General features: G+C 46.2%; 1 protein-coding gene across 1 annotated transcript; it reads left to right on the top strand.

Moving 5' to 3' along the window:
• The first annotated feature begins 12392 nt into the window (after positions 1-12392).
• LOC117860754 (uncharacterized) lies at positions 12393-15354 on the top strand. Its single transcript, XM_034744127.2, has 4 exons — positions 12393-13592; positions 14128-14198; positions 14412-14718; positions 14799-15354. The coding sequence occupies exons 1-4, from the start codon at positions 13410-13412 to the stop codon at positions 15003-15005; spliced, it is 768 nt and encodes a 255-aa protein (XP_034600018.1). The 5' UTR covers positions 12393-13409; the 3' UTR covers positions 15006-15354.
• Positions 15355-15761: the final 407 nt, after the last annotated feature.

The raw sequence follows: 15761 nt of genomic DNA, 5'->3' as shown, positions 1-15761 counted from the left end.
GCCCTGACTTAGTGGCAGAAGCCGAAGAGCAAGTGAGGGTAATTCAAGCCAATCTCAAGGCTGCCCAATCTCGACAAAAGAGTTATTCCGACCGGCGGAGAAGACCCCTGCAGTTCGACCTTGGTGATCATGTGTATCTTCGAGTCTCCCCGACTAAAGGAGTACAACGGTTTGGAGTAAAAGGCAAGTTGGCTCCCCGTTACATTGGCCCTTATGAGATTGTGGAGATATGTGGACCCGTTGCTTACAGGATCCAACTCCCAGAGCAGCTATCGGCCATACACGATGTTTTCCATGTGTCTCAACTGAAGAAGTGTGTACAAGTTCCAACCAAGATCTTAGAGCAAGAACAGCTTCAGGTAGAGCCCGACCTGACCTACGCCGAGTACCCAAACCGAATTCTTGACCAGAAGGAAAGGCGTACCCGGCGCCAAGTGGTAAAAATGTACAAGATCCTCTCGAGAAACCACACCGAAGATGAAGCAACATGGGAAACGGACGAGTATCTGAACAAGCGCTTCCCAGGTTTTCTATCTCGTCAAGGAGGTAAAAACGGCACCCCGCTTTTGATGCCTGAATCTCGGGACGAGATTCTTTTTAAGAGGGGTAGGCTGTGACGACCGACCCCTAATCTCCCAAGTTAATCTTAATCGGAGCCCTGATCCCTGTCTTAGTTTTCCAGGCCTAAGTGCTCATCCTTCCGCCCGGTTCTGACCCCTGAGACCCGACCCCTCCCCGCCTCGCTTCGGTCCCAACCCCGGCAAACTCAGTTCACCATCGGATCCTTCTAAGTCTTCCTCAAACGTCTGTTCTATCCGCCCGGTGGACCCGCGAGATCTTTTTCCTCCAGATCTTCCGCGACAGGCGCACTCGAGTTGCATGCCCGCTTCAGAGTCTCCCCGCCGCGTGGCTCATCTTCTCCGACGCCCGCCGCTCAGTTTTGTCTCTAGCTCGCGACCGAATGGATTCTCGCGCCCCCTTCCCCAATGGCAGCGGAAGCCCCTCTGCAACCTTTCTGCAGCGCCTTGCCTCCCGCGCCCATCATCACACCGCCAGATCCCGACCGCAAAGCCCGATGTCGCCCGTCTTTTCCGTCACTTCAATCTCAGTCGCGCCGCCTGGTCTCCGCTACACGACGATTCCTCCATCGCCAACCCCGACCACGGCAGCGACAGCTCCTTTCCTCGCCCTGTCAGAAGCCGCCCGACAATCTGTTGCTCTGCGCTCACCCGCGCGCCCGCGGCTGCCTGTCTTCGCACCTGTGCGCCCTCGATTCTAGAGCCGTTAAACTGGTCGCTTCTATCAAATCTTCCGCACGGCGACGCCCGCCACCGCCAAATCTCAACCACCGGCATACCCGCTCCTCCGCCGCCCTGCCGACAGAACCCAATGACCGCTGGCGTCATCCCCGAGTCCTGCACCACCGCCCTCGTCGCTCAATCGCCGCCCCGGCAGAGCACTCCATTGCTTCTCCCCGGCCTTCGCGCCGCTCCCCTTCTCTCTCTTCCGTGCCGCTTCCCTTGCCGTTCCAGCAGCTATAAAGAGGAGTACACAAGACCGCCGGAGTTCCCTCCGCCATTGTTGCCTTCAGCCATTCTCTTGCTCCCTGCTCAAACTCCTAGCGCCACACGCCAAGTTCTTGAGGAACTCTCCCCTCAGTTTTCTCCAAGTCACCCAGCCGCTTGCTCCTCCGTGCTGTGTAAAAGCTTACTTGTGATCCGCAAGAAGCGTCGCCGCCGCCGGAGCATTGCCGGTCTTAGCCGTTGTTCAAAGCTTTAGTCCCTCCTCCCAAGTCTGCCTCTTCCCGACCCCAAGCTTTCCTTTCAGGAAGAAGGTAAGCTGCCGACCCCAGTCCGCTTCGCCCGACCCCTCTTATCCGCCCGACCCCGGTTCCGTCTCGCCCGACCCTATCTGTCCCGTCGACCCTTATCCACCTCGCCCGAGGGCCCGGCTGTGATCTTTTTCTTCAAACTGAGGGTATATGTGTAAAACTTAGGAACCCTCCAGCGCTTGCGTATGAGGACCCCTAGTATACCACATCCTCTAGTTCAAGGATCAGATCATAAGTTTCCTCTCCGACCCTTGCCTCTTGATCTTCACCCGCTCTCTTGAACCTCCCCAACCCCCTGCTCTTTGTCGCAAGTTTCTAGGCTCAGGCGAGCCAGTGTTGCTGTTGAAATAACCGTCTATGCTAACTCTTGCATTGCATTCGTGTAGAGCTGCACCTCACCGACGGCTTCTACGAGCTGCACCCGGCGCCAGAAGACGAAGCTGTAGCTGAGCTCTTGCCCGCTGAAGCCGAAGTCGCCCCCGAAGTCGAGCAGTTTCCTTCCTCTTTGCTCGAAGGCAAGCCCCGGTTGCATGAAAACCCTGCGTGTTTTACCAGACTTGTGCATGCCTTCTGTAACATGCTTGTGCATTTACGTATAGGAGTTGTTTGAAACCCTAGATGCACATGACCTAGTTATCCCCCTGTTTGAACACTAGCTGTTGGACCGAGTAGTTGCATTGCTTAAACTAGGAGACGGTAAAAGTCGAGTGATCTCCTGTCACTCGCGAGTTGTAGGAGTTGGATGTCTACCCTTCTGTTACAACTATAAGGATGATGGACGGGGCAGGGTTTGGGTAACTCTTTGGTGGACGGATGGTTGCCCCGTCTGTCTATGAAAAACTTGCTAAGGCCCGACAGTGGTGGTGTTCGTGATTAAGTGTTTGAAAGTACTAGCCTCATACTTAGTATGGGATAAGGAAGCCTAGTACCGGATTGAACCTAGACGTGAGCGGTCGCCCCATTGTTCTTGGAACGGAGTTTGCCCTGCTGGATGTCACACGTGGTGGCATGCGTGGTCACAGAACGGCAGAGGCCGGGTCTGTGGAACCTTGCACCAAAGGAAATGGGCCCGACACGGGTTAGAGGATTGATGGGGAAGGCCAACATAGGAAGCAACCTCCGGGTGCGCGGATGTCGTGAGGCTAGGTTCACCATGCATGGTTAAATAACTCGAATCGATTCGTCTGCCTCTCACAGTTTGAGAATGCTTGATCGCTATGTCACCCTGAGTAAATGAGGAATCTGATGATGACATGGTTTTTGTTGATATATATTCATACCTTGTTTGGCTCTATGATTGCTTAGACTAGGTTGCAAACCTAGACCGGTTAATGAACGTAGAAACGGAGCTAAAACTTGAAAATAGGTCTTACCTAGTGCTTTTGGCAAACAAACCCCTCAGCCAGAAAGCCCTGCATGTCTAGAAGTGTGGAGTGGTTTTATTCCTATCGGTTAAGTCTTGTTGAGCTTAGTAGCTCAGCCTTGTTGTGGCTCCTATTTTTCAGGTGAAGCTGCTGCTCCCGACCCCTCTTTTGCTGACGCTTGGCCGCCCCAGCTCCCGCCGGGCTGGACGGTCGAGTGGGATCCCTCCTCGGACGGCGAGGAGAGGGATCAGTGATGTCCCGGCTGGCCTCACCAGGACATCCGACCCCGACGATTGCTTCCGCTATTGTTTATCCTCTGATGTTTTCCAAAAATCTTGTAGAAACTCTGATGTTCTTTTCGCAACTAAATCCAGTATGTAAAATTTGTTAACTTGGTGGACTTGTTGTACTCTCTAGAACCGCTCACCTTCATGTGAGTCTGCTAAATCGATCCTGTTCAAAGTGGTTAAATCGGAGGAACATCCGACGGCACTTCGTGTTTACTCGGCTTAGGCATGAGTGTCGCATATCAGGCGGCTAAAGCATGTTTAACCCAGTAGATCCGAAGTGGATCCACCACACTGGTACTGCTCCTATCTCAAGGAGGCCATACCGGATGCCACCTAAAGAACTAGCAGAATTGAAAGCTCAATTGCAAGAATTGTTGGATAAGGGTTTTATTCGGCCGAGTACTTCACCCTGGGGCTGCGCGGCACTTTTTGTCAAGAAGAAAGATAATACTCCAAGACTGTGTGTAGACTACCGTCCTTTGAATGCTGTAACTGTTAAGAACAAGTATCCGTTACCACGGATTGATTTGTTATTTGACCAATTGGCTGGAGCCAAGGTCTTTTCTAAGATTGACCTTCGGTCTGGATATCATCAGATTAAGATCAAACCTGAGGACATACCTAAAACAACATTCTCAACTAGGTATGGGTTATATGAATACTTGGTCATGTCCTTCGGTTTAACAAATGCCCCAGCCCACTTCATGTATGTCATGAACTCTGTATTCATGCCAGAACTGGATAAATTTGTGGTAGTCTTTATTGATGATATCCTAGTATTTTCAAAAAGTGAGGAAGAACATGCGTGGCATCTGCGTGTTGTCTTGGATAGACTCCGGGAGCACCGACTATATGCCAAGTTTAGTAAGTGTGAGTTTTGGCAAAAGAAGGTTCCATTCCTTGGGCATGTTTTGTCCGAAAAAGAAAATTGAAGTGGATCCTGGAAAGGTCAAGGACATATTGGATTGGAAATCGCCAACAACTGTTCATGAAGTAAGAAGTTTTCTTGGAATGGCCGGATATTACCGAAGGTTTATTCCGAACTTCTCCAAGATCTCTAAGACAATCACCGAGTTGCTAAAGAAAGAAAAGAAATTTGAATGGACTTCTGAATGTGAAGAATCCTTCCAATTGCTGAAAAAGCTATTAACCACAGTACCAATGTTAGCCCAACCCAATTTAGAGAAACCCTTTGATATTTATTGTGATGCCTCAGGAACTGGGCTAGGATGTGTTCTTATGCAAGAAAGAAAAGTCATTGCTTATGCTTCACAACAATTGAGGCATCATGAAGAGCATTATCCTACCCATGATTTAGAACTGGCTGTCGTGGTTCATGCATTGAAAATATGGAGACATTATCTTTTGGGTAGTGATTGTCATATTTTTACTGATCACAAGAGTTTGAAGTACATATTTACCCAGTCGGATCTGAATATGAGGCAGAGGAGATGGTTGGAACTGATCAAAGACTACAAGCTGGAAATTCACTATCATCCGGGTAAAGCTAATGTAGTAGCTGATGCCCTGAGCAGAAAAGCTCAATGTCACTGCATTACGATTCAACCAAATGTTAAGACATTGTGTGAAGAATTAGAAGATCTGAATTTGAGAATGGTAATGCAAGGTACCCTGCATAATCTTATCTTGTACGATACCTTAAAGGAAGAGATAGAACAAGCCCAGAAGAAGGACAAAGGAATGAGAATACTTCGGGAGCGAGTAAGTCAAGGTGATGTTACTTGTTTTACCCAGGATGAAAAAGGTGTGCTCTATTTCAAGAACCGAATAGTAGTACCCAAGAAGATGGGCTTGAGGGAGAAGATCCTAGATGAAGCTCATTTGTCAAGATTCTCTATCCACCCTGGAAGTACTAAGACGTATCAAGACCTGAAGCAACAATTTTGGTGGACAAGAATGAAGAGGGAAATAGCCAAGTATGTATCTGAATGTGATACATGCCAAAGGGTGAAAGCCACACATCAGAAATCAGCTGGCTTATTGCAACCCTTAACTATTCCTAAATGCAAGTGGGAAGACATTTCCATGGATTTTATAGTAGAATTGCCTACTACCTCAAAGGGGTATGATTCCATATGGGTTATTTTTGAACGACTCACTAAGTCGGCTCATTTTATTCCTTTCAAGACCACTTACCGTATGCCAGCTTATGTGGAACTCTATATGTCTCAAGTAGTATGTTTACATGGAGTACCCAAGACAATTGTCTCTGATCGAGGTTCCCAATTTGTCTCTAGATTTTGGAAACAATTGCATGAAACAATGGGGACTACCCTTATTAGGAGCTCCGCTTACCATCCACAGACTGATGGTCAGACAGAAAGGGTAAACAAAATCTTAGAAGATATGCTTCGAGCATGTGCTCTTACCTTCTCGAAGAAATAGGATGAATGTTTGTCTCTAGCAGAATTCTCCTACAACAATAGTTACCAAGCTAGTATACAAATGGCACCCTATGAAGCATTATATGGCCACAAGTGTAGAACACCTTTAAATTGGTCGGAACCAGGAGAAAGAGCACATTTGGGACCAGATCTAGTCATTGAAGATGAGGAAAAAGTTTGGAAAATTCGTAAGAATCTTGAAATAGCTCAGTCCCGACAAAAAAGTTATTCGGATAAAAGAAGAAGATCTTTGGAGTTTTGTGTTGGAGACTTTGTATATCTCAAAGTATCTCCGATGAAAGGAGTACAACGATTTGGAGTTAAAGGAAAATTAGCTCTGAGATATATTGGTCCTTATGAAATTCTGGAACGAAAAGGTCCAGTTGCATATAAACTTTCATTACCAGATCAACTTGCCTCAATACATGACGTATTTCATGTATCTCAACTCAAGAAATGCTTGCGGGTCCCAGAAGGAGAAATATTGGAAGATCAGGAAGTGCAACTAGAACCAGATCTAACTTATGAAGAAAGGCCCATAAAAATTATGGATCAGAAGACCAGAGATACTTGAACTAAGAGTATCAAATTTTACAAAGTGTAATGGAAAAATCACACTCCAAATGAGGCCACTTGGGAACAGGCAGAGCAGTTGAAATCCAAATACCCTGAATTGTTTGAGACTGCTAAAATCAGATAAACAGATGTTGATAAACAACCACCCCAAATCTCTTCATGAAGAATAATGAAAGATGTTGGTATGACGCAGTTTCCTTTCCACTCATCAGCCGAGGCTTCAACACTTGGAATCTCGGGACGAGATTCTTTTAAGGGGGAGAGCCTATAACACCCAGTGTTAATGACAACTTAAGTGTGACATTAAGAAGCTAATGGTGACGTTTGGATTAAAGGAAGGTAATTTGAGCCAAAGTCAAATTTGAGCCGAATTCGACCAAATTTGCAATTTGGAGTTTCAAATTTGGATAAATTTGGCAAAAATATGAAATTGAGACTTGAGAGTATTTAGAACTCAAGAGAGTGAAGCTTGGGGTCTAATTCAAGTCATAAACCTCTCAGAAATACAATCAAAAATGGAATCGATGAAGTTACTATGCATCGTCCGAAAATGAGCAAATCTGAAAATAATATTGAGTACACAACTTTGGAGCTAATTTCTGGAGAATTGTTCTTGTAAGTGAGCAGATGTTTTTGGACATTAGTGAAATATGGACTATAGAGAAGGAAAATGAAAAGTTGTTGGCCAGAGAAAGTGGAAGGTTCAAATTTAAAGTGAAGCCCAAAATCAGCAAATAAGCAGATTTCAGCCTTCTCACTGAGATAATCCTGTCTGAAAACAACATTGATTAGCAATGTTTGAAGCCAATTTCAGAAAAATCCAGTGTAAAAGTTATATGGTTCTTGTGCAAAATGGAATCATTGTTAGTTGTAGAACAAGGATGGGTGAGGGTCAAGCTGCATGGAACAAGTTTGCCTAAGTTAAATCAAGCTCAAAGAAATATAAATGGCCTTGCACCATACCTGATGAAACTGAATTGAAAGGATTCGGCTACAGGAAATTTGTGGCCGAACTTTGAGCTTCAAAATCTCGGTGTTAGGATGCTCATCTCGGGTAGAGGCCAATCTATCAAATAAAGTTCTTGGATTAATCTACAAGTTTGCTTAAGGAACATTTGGATATTTGGATTTGAAATTGGTCAATGTGGAGGTCTGAATTTCGGAGAAGAGAAAGAAGAAAGAAGGGAGGGGGCGAACAGGAAACAGAGCCGTGCCGCCGCCGGCACCTCTGCCCGCCGGCCAACGCGACAACCATAACCGCGCCAAGCACGCCTGCAGCTCGTCGATGTGGCCTTCATGCACGCGGTGAAAACTTGTATTTGTACCGCTCCCACACTCATCCGATTTGCCCTGCCTCCATTTTCACCACCATCACAAGTAGGAGCTCAAACGAGCAGCACCGCCGCCGGCTGATTCCACCGCGCCGTCACTCCTCTCTGCAATTCCATCCGCCCAAAGCTCCGCCAGCTCCTCCTCAACGCCCCACACCGCTCCGTTCACCAGCTCCCTGCCGGCGAGCACACAACCGCCGAATCTACTGTCCGTCCGCCGCCACCACTGCTCCTCCGGTGAGTTCCCCGCGCCGCCCCTCCTCTGGTCTTGTGCTCGGGTCAAGGGGCTACTTAGGTCGTGTAGAAGCTATAGGGCGCCTCCACCGGCCGTTCTAGTGCCGTCGTCGAGCCTTGCGCCGGCCGGCCGAGGCCATGGCCGCCGCCGCCCGTGGAAGGCCTGGCTCAGGCCGCCTCTGGTTGGGCTAGTGCCGTCCACGGGTGCGCCTAGGCTTGGGGGTGCTCCCCGGCCTAGCCCCGACGCCGGCAAGGCTGCCGCCGGCCTTGCCCGCCCCGACTCCCTGCTTTGGCGTCGGGCAGGGAGGCCTGGCCGGCTGGCCCCACGTGTCTGTGAGATTGGGTAGGGGAGGGCTGGTAGGAAAGATTTCCAGGGGGGTTTTCGGATAAGGGTGAGGAATTTTCGGTTTTAAAATAAATTTAAATAACTGCTGCACATTTTAATTCACCAAAATTCGTAGAAGTATCAAAAGTAGTGAAATAAAATTTAATAAGTTTGTTTTATCTCCTTTGCACATTAAAATTGTTAAAACTTATTTGTTTATAGTAACATTTTGGGGATTTATTTAGTGCCTTTAATTAAAGGTATTATATAAATACTTAATAATTCCAAAATACATAAAATATGAACTAATGCTTTTCTAATTACAAATTAACCATAATCTATAGTAATTAGGAGTTTAAGGTTAGAAAATATTTATGATAATTTTCAAAAATAAAAACAAAAGGCTTACGTTTTTAAATAAAAGATAAAAGTTAAGTATTTATTTAATGCTTTTCCTTAAAATATTTAAGAAAATGCTTAAGCTTTATAAATAAATAAAATTCTAAATAATGTTTTTATTAGTCTTGCATTTTCTTTTACATTAGAAATTAATTCAAAAGCTTTTCAAAAATAAAAATAAAAGCCTAAAATGGGTTTAATAAAGGAGGTTTAAATGGTGGGTTAGTCATTATGGGTAGAGTTTTGTTGGCTTGCAACCTTATCCTGAAATTAAGTTGTCTAAGTCATTGTTGGCTTGCAACTTTATCATGAAGGAAGTTGTATAGTCCGTGCTTAAAAAGTTGCATTTCTGACTCATGCATGCACTTTATCGTAGGCACTGAAGCTCCGGAAGCAGCAATTCTGGAAATTTCTAAAGAACCTTCGGAGTTTGAGGAGATTGTTGAGTTGATCCCCTGTGAAGTCGGACCGTCGGACAATGCTAACATTTTTACAGATCAAGGCAAGCGCCGGTGCATTTAAGCCTATCTACTTTTGGAGTTATTATTTCCTGTGTCCAACTATTGGTTATTTTCTTTATGAATGCATTAAGTCTAGGAGTTGATTGAAAACTTACTTTTGTGCATAATCCAACCTTGTTATTAAGGACATCTTTGCCACTTGTGCAATAATTAGTAAGTATCCCATGCTTAGTAAAGCATAGTCGCGCTACCTTTATCCTTTCTGAGTACCTATGGTACTCAGCAACCTAAGGTAACATTGTCATACACATGTATACCAAGGAAATGACCTGTTTTGGAAGATAGTGGACGGAAGCTTGGATGAAATCAAGAAAGGAGTCTTGAGTTCCGTAGTTCCGTCTACTCGGTTAATTTGATTAAGGACCGATCGTTGTTTTAACCAATGATCAAGTGATATTACCTGGTTGCTTACTGCCATATGGAAACCAGCAAGCCCGGTAGGTTAGTTGGCTCTCTGATCGGAAATATTTCGTATCCGTGCTTGGCGTGCAGTGGAAGGGTAGGGGCATAGCCTGAAACTCACATTGGAGATCTACGCGGGGTCCCATGTGGGTGTGCATCCCTGGGTTCGAGTAGTCATATTTCCGATCGTTGGGTACAACCAATCGAAAGGTCGTTATGTGCAACCCGGACAGTTGTACATGGCTGGTGGTCGGGTATCTCCTGCAGGATGTAAAACGGTTCGGATCGTCGCAATTCTCGGATATGAATGCACTTGATCATTGCTTGAGCATCGTTGTGTAACAAAGAGAAGGGAACCGTTTGCTTTGAATAAATATGTTGTATGACTTAGTTCTATCTGGTTGCTAAAATATTTTTCGTCATCTAGACTGGTCAGGTAACGAACTCAAACTGAAGTAAAAGATAAAACTAAGGTTTCACTTATAGTAAGCTCTTTTTACAAAATGTGAGTCAGCCAATACACCATAAAGATATCATACATTATACAAAAAGTATTTATATTGGTTAGACGGGTCAGACTTATTGAGTACTTCGTACTCAGGGGATCCTATGTTGTTGTTTTCAGAAACCCAGCAGGGACCCACCGAGGAGGAAGCTCCGAAGAAGTAGGGTATCTTACGAGTCTCATGATACCCCAGAATAAACTTAGATGTTTAATTACTTGCCCCGAATTGGTTTATATCTTAAACTCTTAGTAATGGTTTAACATGCACTCTTAAGTTTCTTTCTATCTATGGTTTGTAATAAATCATACCTTCAGTATGTATGTAAAAATGTAAGGTTTGTTGATGCTATCCCATCGCGGAAGCGATCCTGATGTATGGCTATGGAACACAGCGTGGAGATTTTCAAGGAGTTCTGTGAACAGAACCCTTGATAGACTACCGAACTTACACTGTTTTAAGTGCATTTTGGATAATTGTTGATCTGACAGCAATTAGACGCACTTAAGCCAATTTAAGTTGGGCGGTTCTGCCACAAGTTATCCACTCCCCTCTCATCGAAAGATCGGGATTCAACCCAATGGGTTCACATCATGGCAGCCTCCCATTAGTTGGAAGTATGTTTCTTGGATCCATAGAGTGTGCTTTCTCCATCCTTTTGTATTATTTCACCTGCAACTAAATATTCTCCAAGGACAAGTGGAACTACATTATATTCAAAATAATATAAGAAATGCCAATCCTCCTTTATTCTTGAGTAAATTGATGGTCATATTTGATACTTAACGACCGTCAACAAATAATATATTTACCGAGACTATGAATACGCACATGGAGCATGTATATAGTACCACGAATATATAAGTACATGCCAACTTTAGAGTATATGTACATACATTAAATTGTGTATATCATGAAAGAATATGAGTACATACATTTTGCAGATCAAAATTTAATTCGTGTGAGCACATGCACGATTTTAAAAAATATGAGTACATACTTTTTTTAGAAACTATATTTTGTGTTAGTTAAAAAAATATATTGATGTGTGTATCTAGGGAGCATGATCATATACATATTTGACCTATCGGAGCCAAGGGTAAAATGAACTTTTCACATTAGTCTCGTACAAGCACCACATCAGTACAATGATGAGTTTGACCTAAAAATAAAAGTTGAGGGACTAAATTGACCGATTTAAAAGTTGAGGGACGAAATTGACCCTTGTTGTAAAGTTCAGGACCAAACTTTTAGAAAAAATCAAATTTGGAACGGTGGGAATACGTGAGAAAATAATTGTCCACTTCTTAATTTGATCTCTATTAGTTTTATAATAGATAAACAAATACACTTACCAATAATTTGTAAGCAATATTTCCGTAAAAAAATAATTTGTAAGCGACATGAAGAGCATTATAAGCAAAATAGAAGTTAGTATTTTTTTTATAAATTTAGGCTCTGTTTGGGAAGGGGGTGTTAAAGTTTAACACCCCACTTTTAACACTTTCCTATTCAAACACTTGTGTTAAAAGTGGGGTGTTAAAGTTTAACATCCTATTTTTTATAAACACATGGAGAGGGTGTTAAAACTTGCTAAAGGTGTTAAAAGTGATCCCCTCTCCACTTTTTCTCAGGTTACCCCTTCTCTCTCCTCCCTCTCTCTCCGCCGGCCATAAATGAGGGGGTAATGGAGTCATTTCCCACCAAAGGTGTTAAAGTTTAACCCATTATCCAAACATCCCAATATGTTAAACTTTAGTACTCTATTTGAGAGTGTTTGGCCTGTTCGCTTCAGCTTATTCAGCTGGCTTATCAGCCATCAAACAGTGTTTTCCTCTCACAACAAATCAGCTGTTTCAGCTTTTCAGCCGGCTTATAAACTGAAGCGAACAGGCCCGTTAAAACTTTAACCCTTATTAAATTTTGATGCCCTTGATACCTGCGCACATGATATTTTGATGAACGTGTTTGATCGGCTATAATTCCTGGCTCTGCGCCTCTGCCGTACAGAGGCTTGCTGCCTCACCGTGCCGGCCGTGCTGCCGTGCACATCGCCATCGTCACAGAATTCCAGGCCAGTCCCCGTCTGCCTTCCCGAGACGGTACAGGCACAGGTAGGGGCAGAACGGTAACCTCACGAGCTGCGAACGGGGGTGGTGCCGTGGAGGTGGTGGGAGTATTTAAATTGGCAGGGGACTGCCACCACCACCACCTACCGTCCCCTTCTCCTCCCCACAGCAGCACTTGCACAGCACAGCTCATCATCCATTCGACCACACCCATCCCTGCGCGGCTGCGCCCCCATCGCCGAGTCCCCACCACTCCATTCGCTCGCCTCCATCCGTGGAGGGGAGAGAGGGAACACCGGGAGGAGAGAGAAAGAGACACCATGACCGTGTCTCCTTCCTTTTTCCTAATGGAGCGTGACTTTTCTAGAGAGAGAAACAGCGGCGCGAGCGACTCTCCCGGAAAGAGAATGGGGGGCGGGCGCACAGCGGACGCGCAGGCGTGCACGGTGGTGCACTTGCCGCGTGCTACATCCCATCCATCATCCCCCTCATTGACGCCACCACCTGCTTCCCCCCCTCCCTCTCTCCCCGGGAGATGCGTGGAAGCGGTAACCGAATCAGGACCCTGGAGCGCGCGCCGAGCAACCCCACTGCTCCCGTCCACACACCACCATTACCACCCACCCTGCTGTCTACTACTCCCACCACCACTGCTGATAGGATGATGGATGGGTGGAGAGAGAAACAGGACGAGAGAAAGAGAGAGAGAGAGGGAGTTGAAACTCCAACTCCATCCATCCAGCCGGTCGGTGGCGTTTCTTGCCGGGCGGTCATGCGTGCTTCCTCAAACTCGCCCCGGCCTCCTGTTTCCATGGGCCTTTTTGGGTTTTCGACCTCTACCTCACCTCACCTCACCCCCCATGGGTCAGGTCAGAGGAGCTCTCCCCGTCACACGCCGCCCGCGGCAGGAGAGAGAGAGAGAGAGAGAGGCGGCCTGCGGGCAGGCGCAAGAAACTTCCCCCACCTCCTCGCCTTCCGCCTTTATTTCTTCTACTACTCGATATTGTCGTCTCCTTCCTCGGTCCTATCTCCTCCTCCTTCCCCCCTGCTCCGCCTTTTCCTCTTCGGTTCCTTCTCCTTCCCCTCGCCTCTCCTCCCTCGCGGCCCGGTTCTTGGGGTATTGAGGTGAGCGGCTGAAGTCCGGTCCGGCGAGGAGGCCATGGCGGCCAGCAAGAAGGCCAGGGTCGTCCTGGCGCAGCCGGCGGCGGGGGCGCCGCCGCCGCCGCGCCCGCCGCACTTCTCGCGCGTGCACGGCCCGGTCCGCGGCTCCGGGGAGGAGGCGGCGTACAGGGCAAGGCTCAGGTACCAAGCCCTCCTCCAGGATTACCAGGAGCTCGTCAAGGTAAGCCGCGGGGATCCCCCTTCTCAGCTTGTGCCGATGCCGATCTGATTTCGCCTGATCTGGGTTTTGGGGGGTTTTGCGGCCGGCCTCTGATCGGTTATTCTGGAGCTGCGATTGATCTGTAGTTTTCAGGGATTTGTTGGAGCTGCGATTGATCTGCTGGGTTTCACAGCTCGTGAGCTTTGCGGTGCTCGATCGATCTGCCTTTTTTCTTTGCGGTTTTGTCCCTGTGCGTTGGATTTTTTTTTTGGCGGTTTTGTTGTATTCCTTGTGGATCTCGTGCGCTTCCTTGGTTCAATCTGTTCGTTACGACGTTTGAGATCGATTTGGGCTTGCGAGTTTAGCTTGACGGTGTTAGCATCATCTAGGTTATTTCTCCGTGATTTGCAGTTCACTTTTTATTGGAGGCTTGAGCCTTTTATGAGTGGTGTGAAGGGGCTTCATAAATGAGGCGTTAGAACTTAACTATTTTGTTGGTTTATTATCTCAATTTTGGTGGTATCTGATGATGATTAGCTCATGTTGAATTGCTCAGGAAGCCCAAGCAAAGAAGAGGAGGCTGCACATGGAGAGGCTCAGCAAGCAGAGGCTTCTGGCTGAAGTCAAGTAATCGTCCTATCATACCATTTTCGCCCTAGTTTGTTATGTTATATCTGTGTGCGTGTATGTGCATGTGTGTCTTATGTGATATGTCTGTGTGTTATGTGATATCTCTGTGTGTTATGTGATATCTCTCCGCGTGTGTTGTGTTATATCTCTCTGTGTATGTGTGTGTCTGGCATTATTTCTAATTTCTAGTGAAAACTTATGGTGTTGCAGATTCTTGCGGAAGAGATACAAATCCATGTCTGAAAACCCATCTCAGACAATTGTGTGTAGAGTGAGGAATCCAGCAATGCGGCCTGCATCTCGGACTGCTGCTGCTTGGGCTGATGACGCTCAGCACCGGTCGGTTCAAGCAATTGGGAGTTCGAGCAGGAGCCAGCCGGTGCACTGGAGACAAGATGGTTCTCCAACGGCATCTCAAGCCATTGGGAGTTCCAGCAGAAGCCAGCCGGTGCACTGGAAACAAGATGGTTCTCCAAGGGTGTCTCCGGTGATTGACCTCAATGAGGCCTGTGAGCCGGTAATATTTGTGATAAACCTCATTTCATTTCTTGCAATATCTCTGAAGTTTGTTATCTGAACAGGTTTGTCTCATTTCAGGGTTATGAAGAGATGGAAATGGGTGATCATCATGGTTACCCGGAGCCTCTTGCCATCGACAAGGTGAGGAGGTACCCGATGGAAGGTGATGCCGCTGCCGTTCCTAGCGAGGTGAGAATTCCTGCATTCTGGGATGCCCGGAGCCCGACGGGACGAGCTGGGAAGAGGAAGATTTCATGGCAGGATCAGTTGGCCCTGAGAGTATAGGTAATGGTAGTATTTAGCTGAAGTACATTGGTAGTAGGATCAGTAAGTGTTATCCCAAGCCGGTGGCTGGATGTAAAAGGATCCGTGGGATAATCTGTATGGGTCTTTGCTCATGTCTCGTGATGATTGAAAACATGGTTGTCTCATGATAGTAACATAGGCGTGCAGCTATCACCAAAATGTTATGGTTGGTTCTGATGTGGAGGGCTAATGATTCTCTGAGATGTAGCTGAGGCAAGAGTCGTATCTACTGCTCTTGTAGAATGTAGAGTTGAAGAAATGCGTGAGCTTACTCTGCTGACATGGTAAACATAAAGTTCAAGAAAGAGGGGAGAAACGATTGTTAGCATCTTGGTTAGCTGTTTTGAATTTCCTTTGCACATGTTATTTTCCATGTGTATTGTTCATATAATTTAGTAATGGTATCAACTGTATGCATGGGTGTAAAGTGTTTGGTAGTGTGATGTCAATAGAATGATTGATTCGTGCAGCTCTGGGTTATGATCCAGCAGGTGGATTGTGTTGTTTATAGATCAGTTAAACAGGAGTAGCAATATTTTGGGTCTTTTGGTTGCTGGACTTCCGTGTGTTTTAATCAGCCTGAAATGTCTGTAGATCTTGTAAAGAGCATGTGTTATGTACTGGGCGTTGCCCGGTTTGCCCCTTAGAAAAAAAATCACGAGCCCTGGAAAGATCATACATAGCCTAGAAATGCCAAACGATGGCACATCAAACTGTTAGGCCAAAACTTTCTCC

This window comes from Setaria viridis, chromosome 6 (genome assembly GCF_005286985.2).
Source record: "Setaria viridis chromosome 6, Setaria_viridis_v4.0, whole genome shotgun sequence".
In the NCBI taxonomy this organism is placed as follows: domain Eukaryota; kingdom Viridiplantae; phylum Streptophyta; class Magnoliopsida; order Poales; family Poaceae; genus Setaria; species Setaria viridis.
Note: the sequence above shows the minus strand (reverse complement) of the source record. Positions and strands in the feature narration are given on the sequence as shown.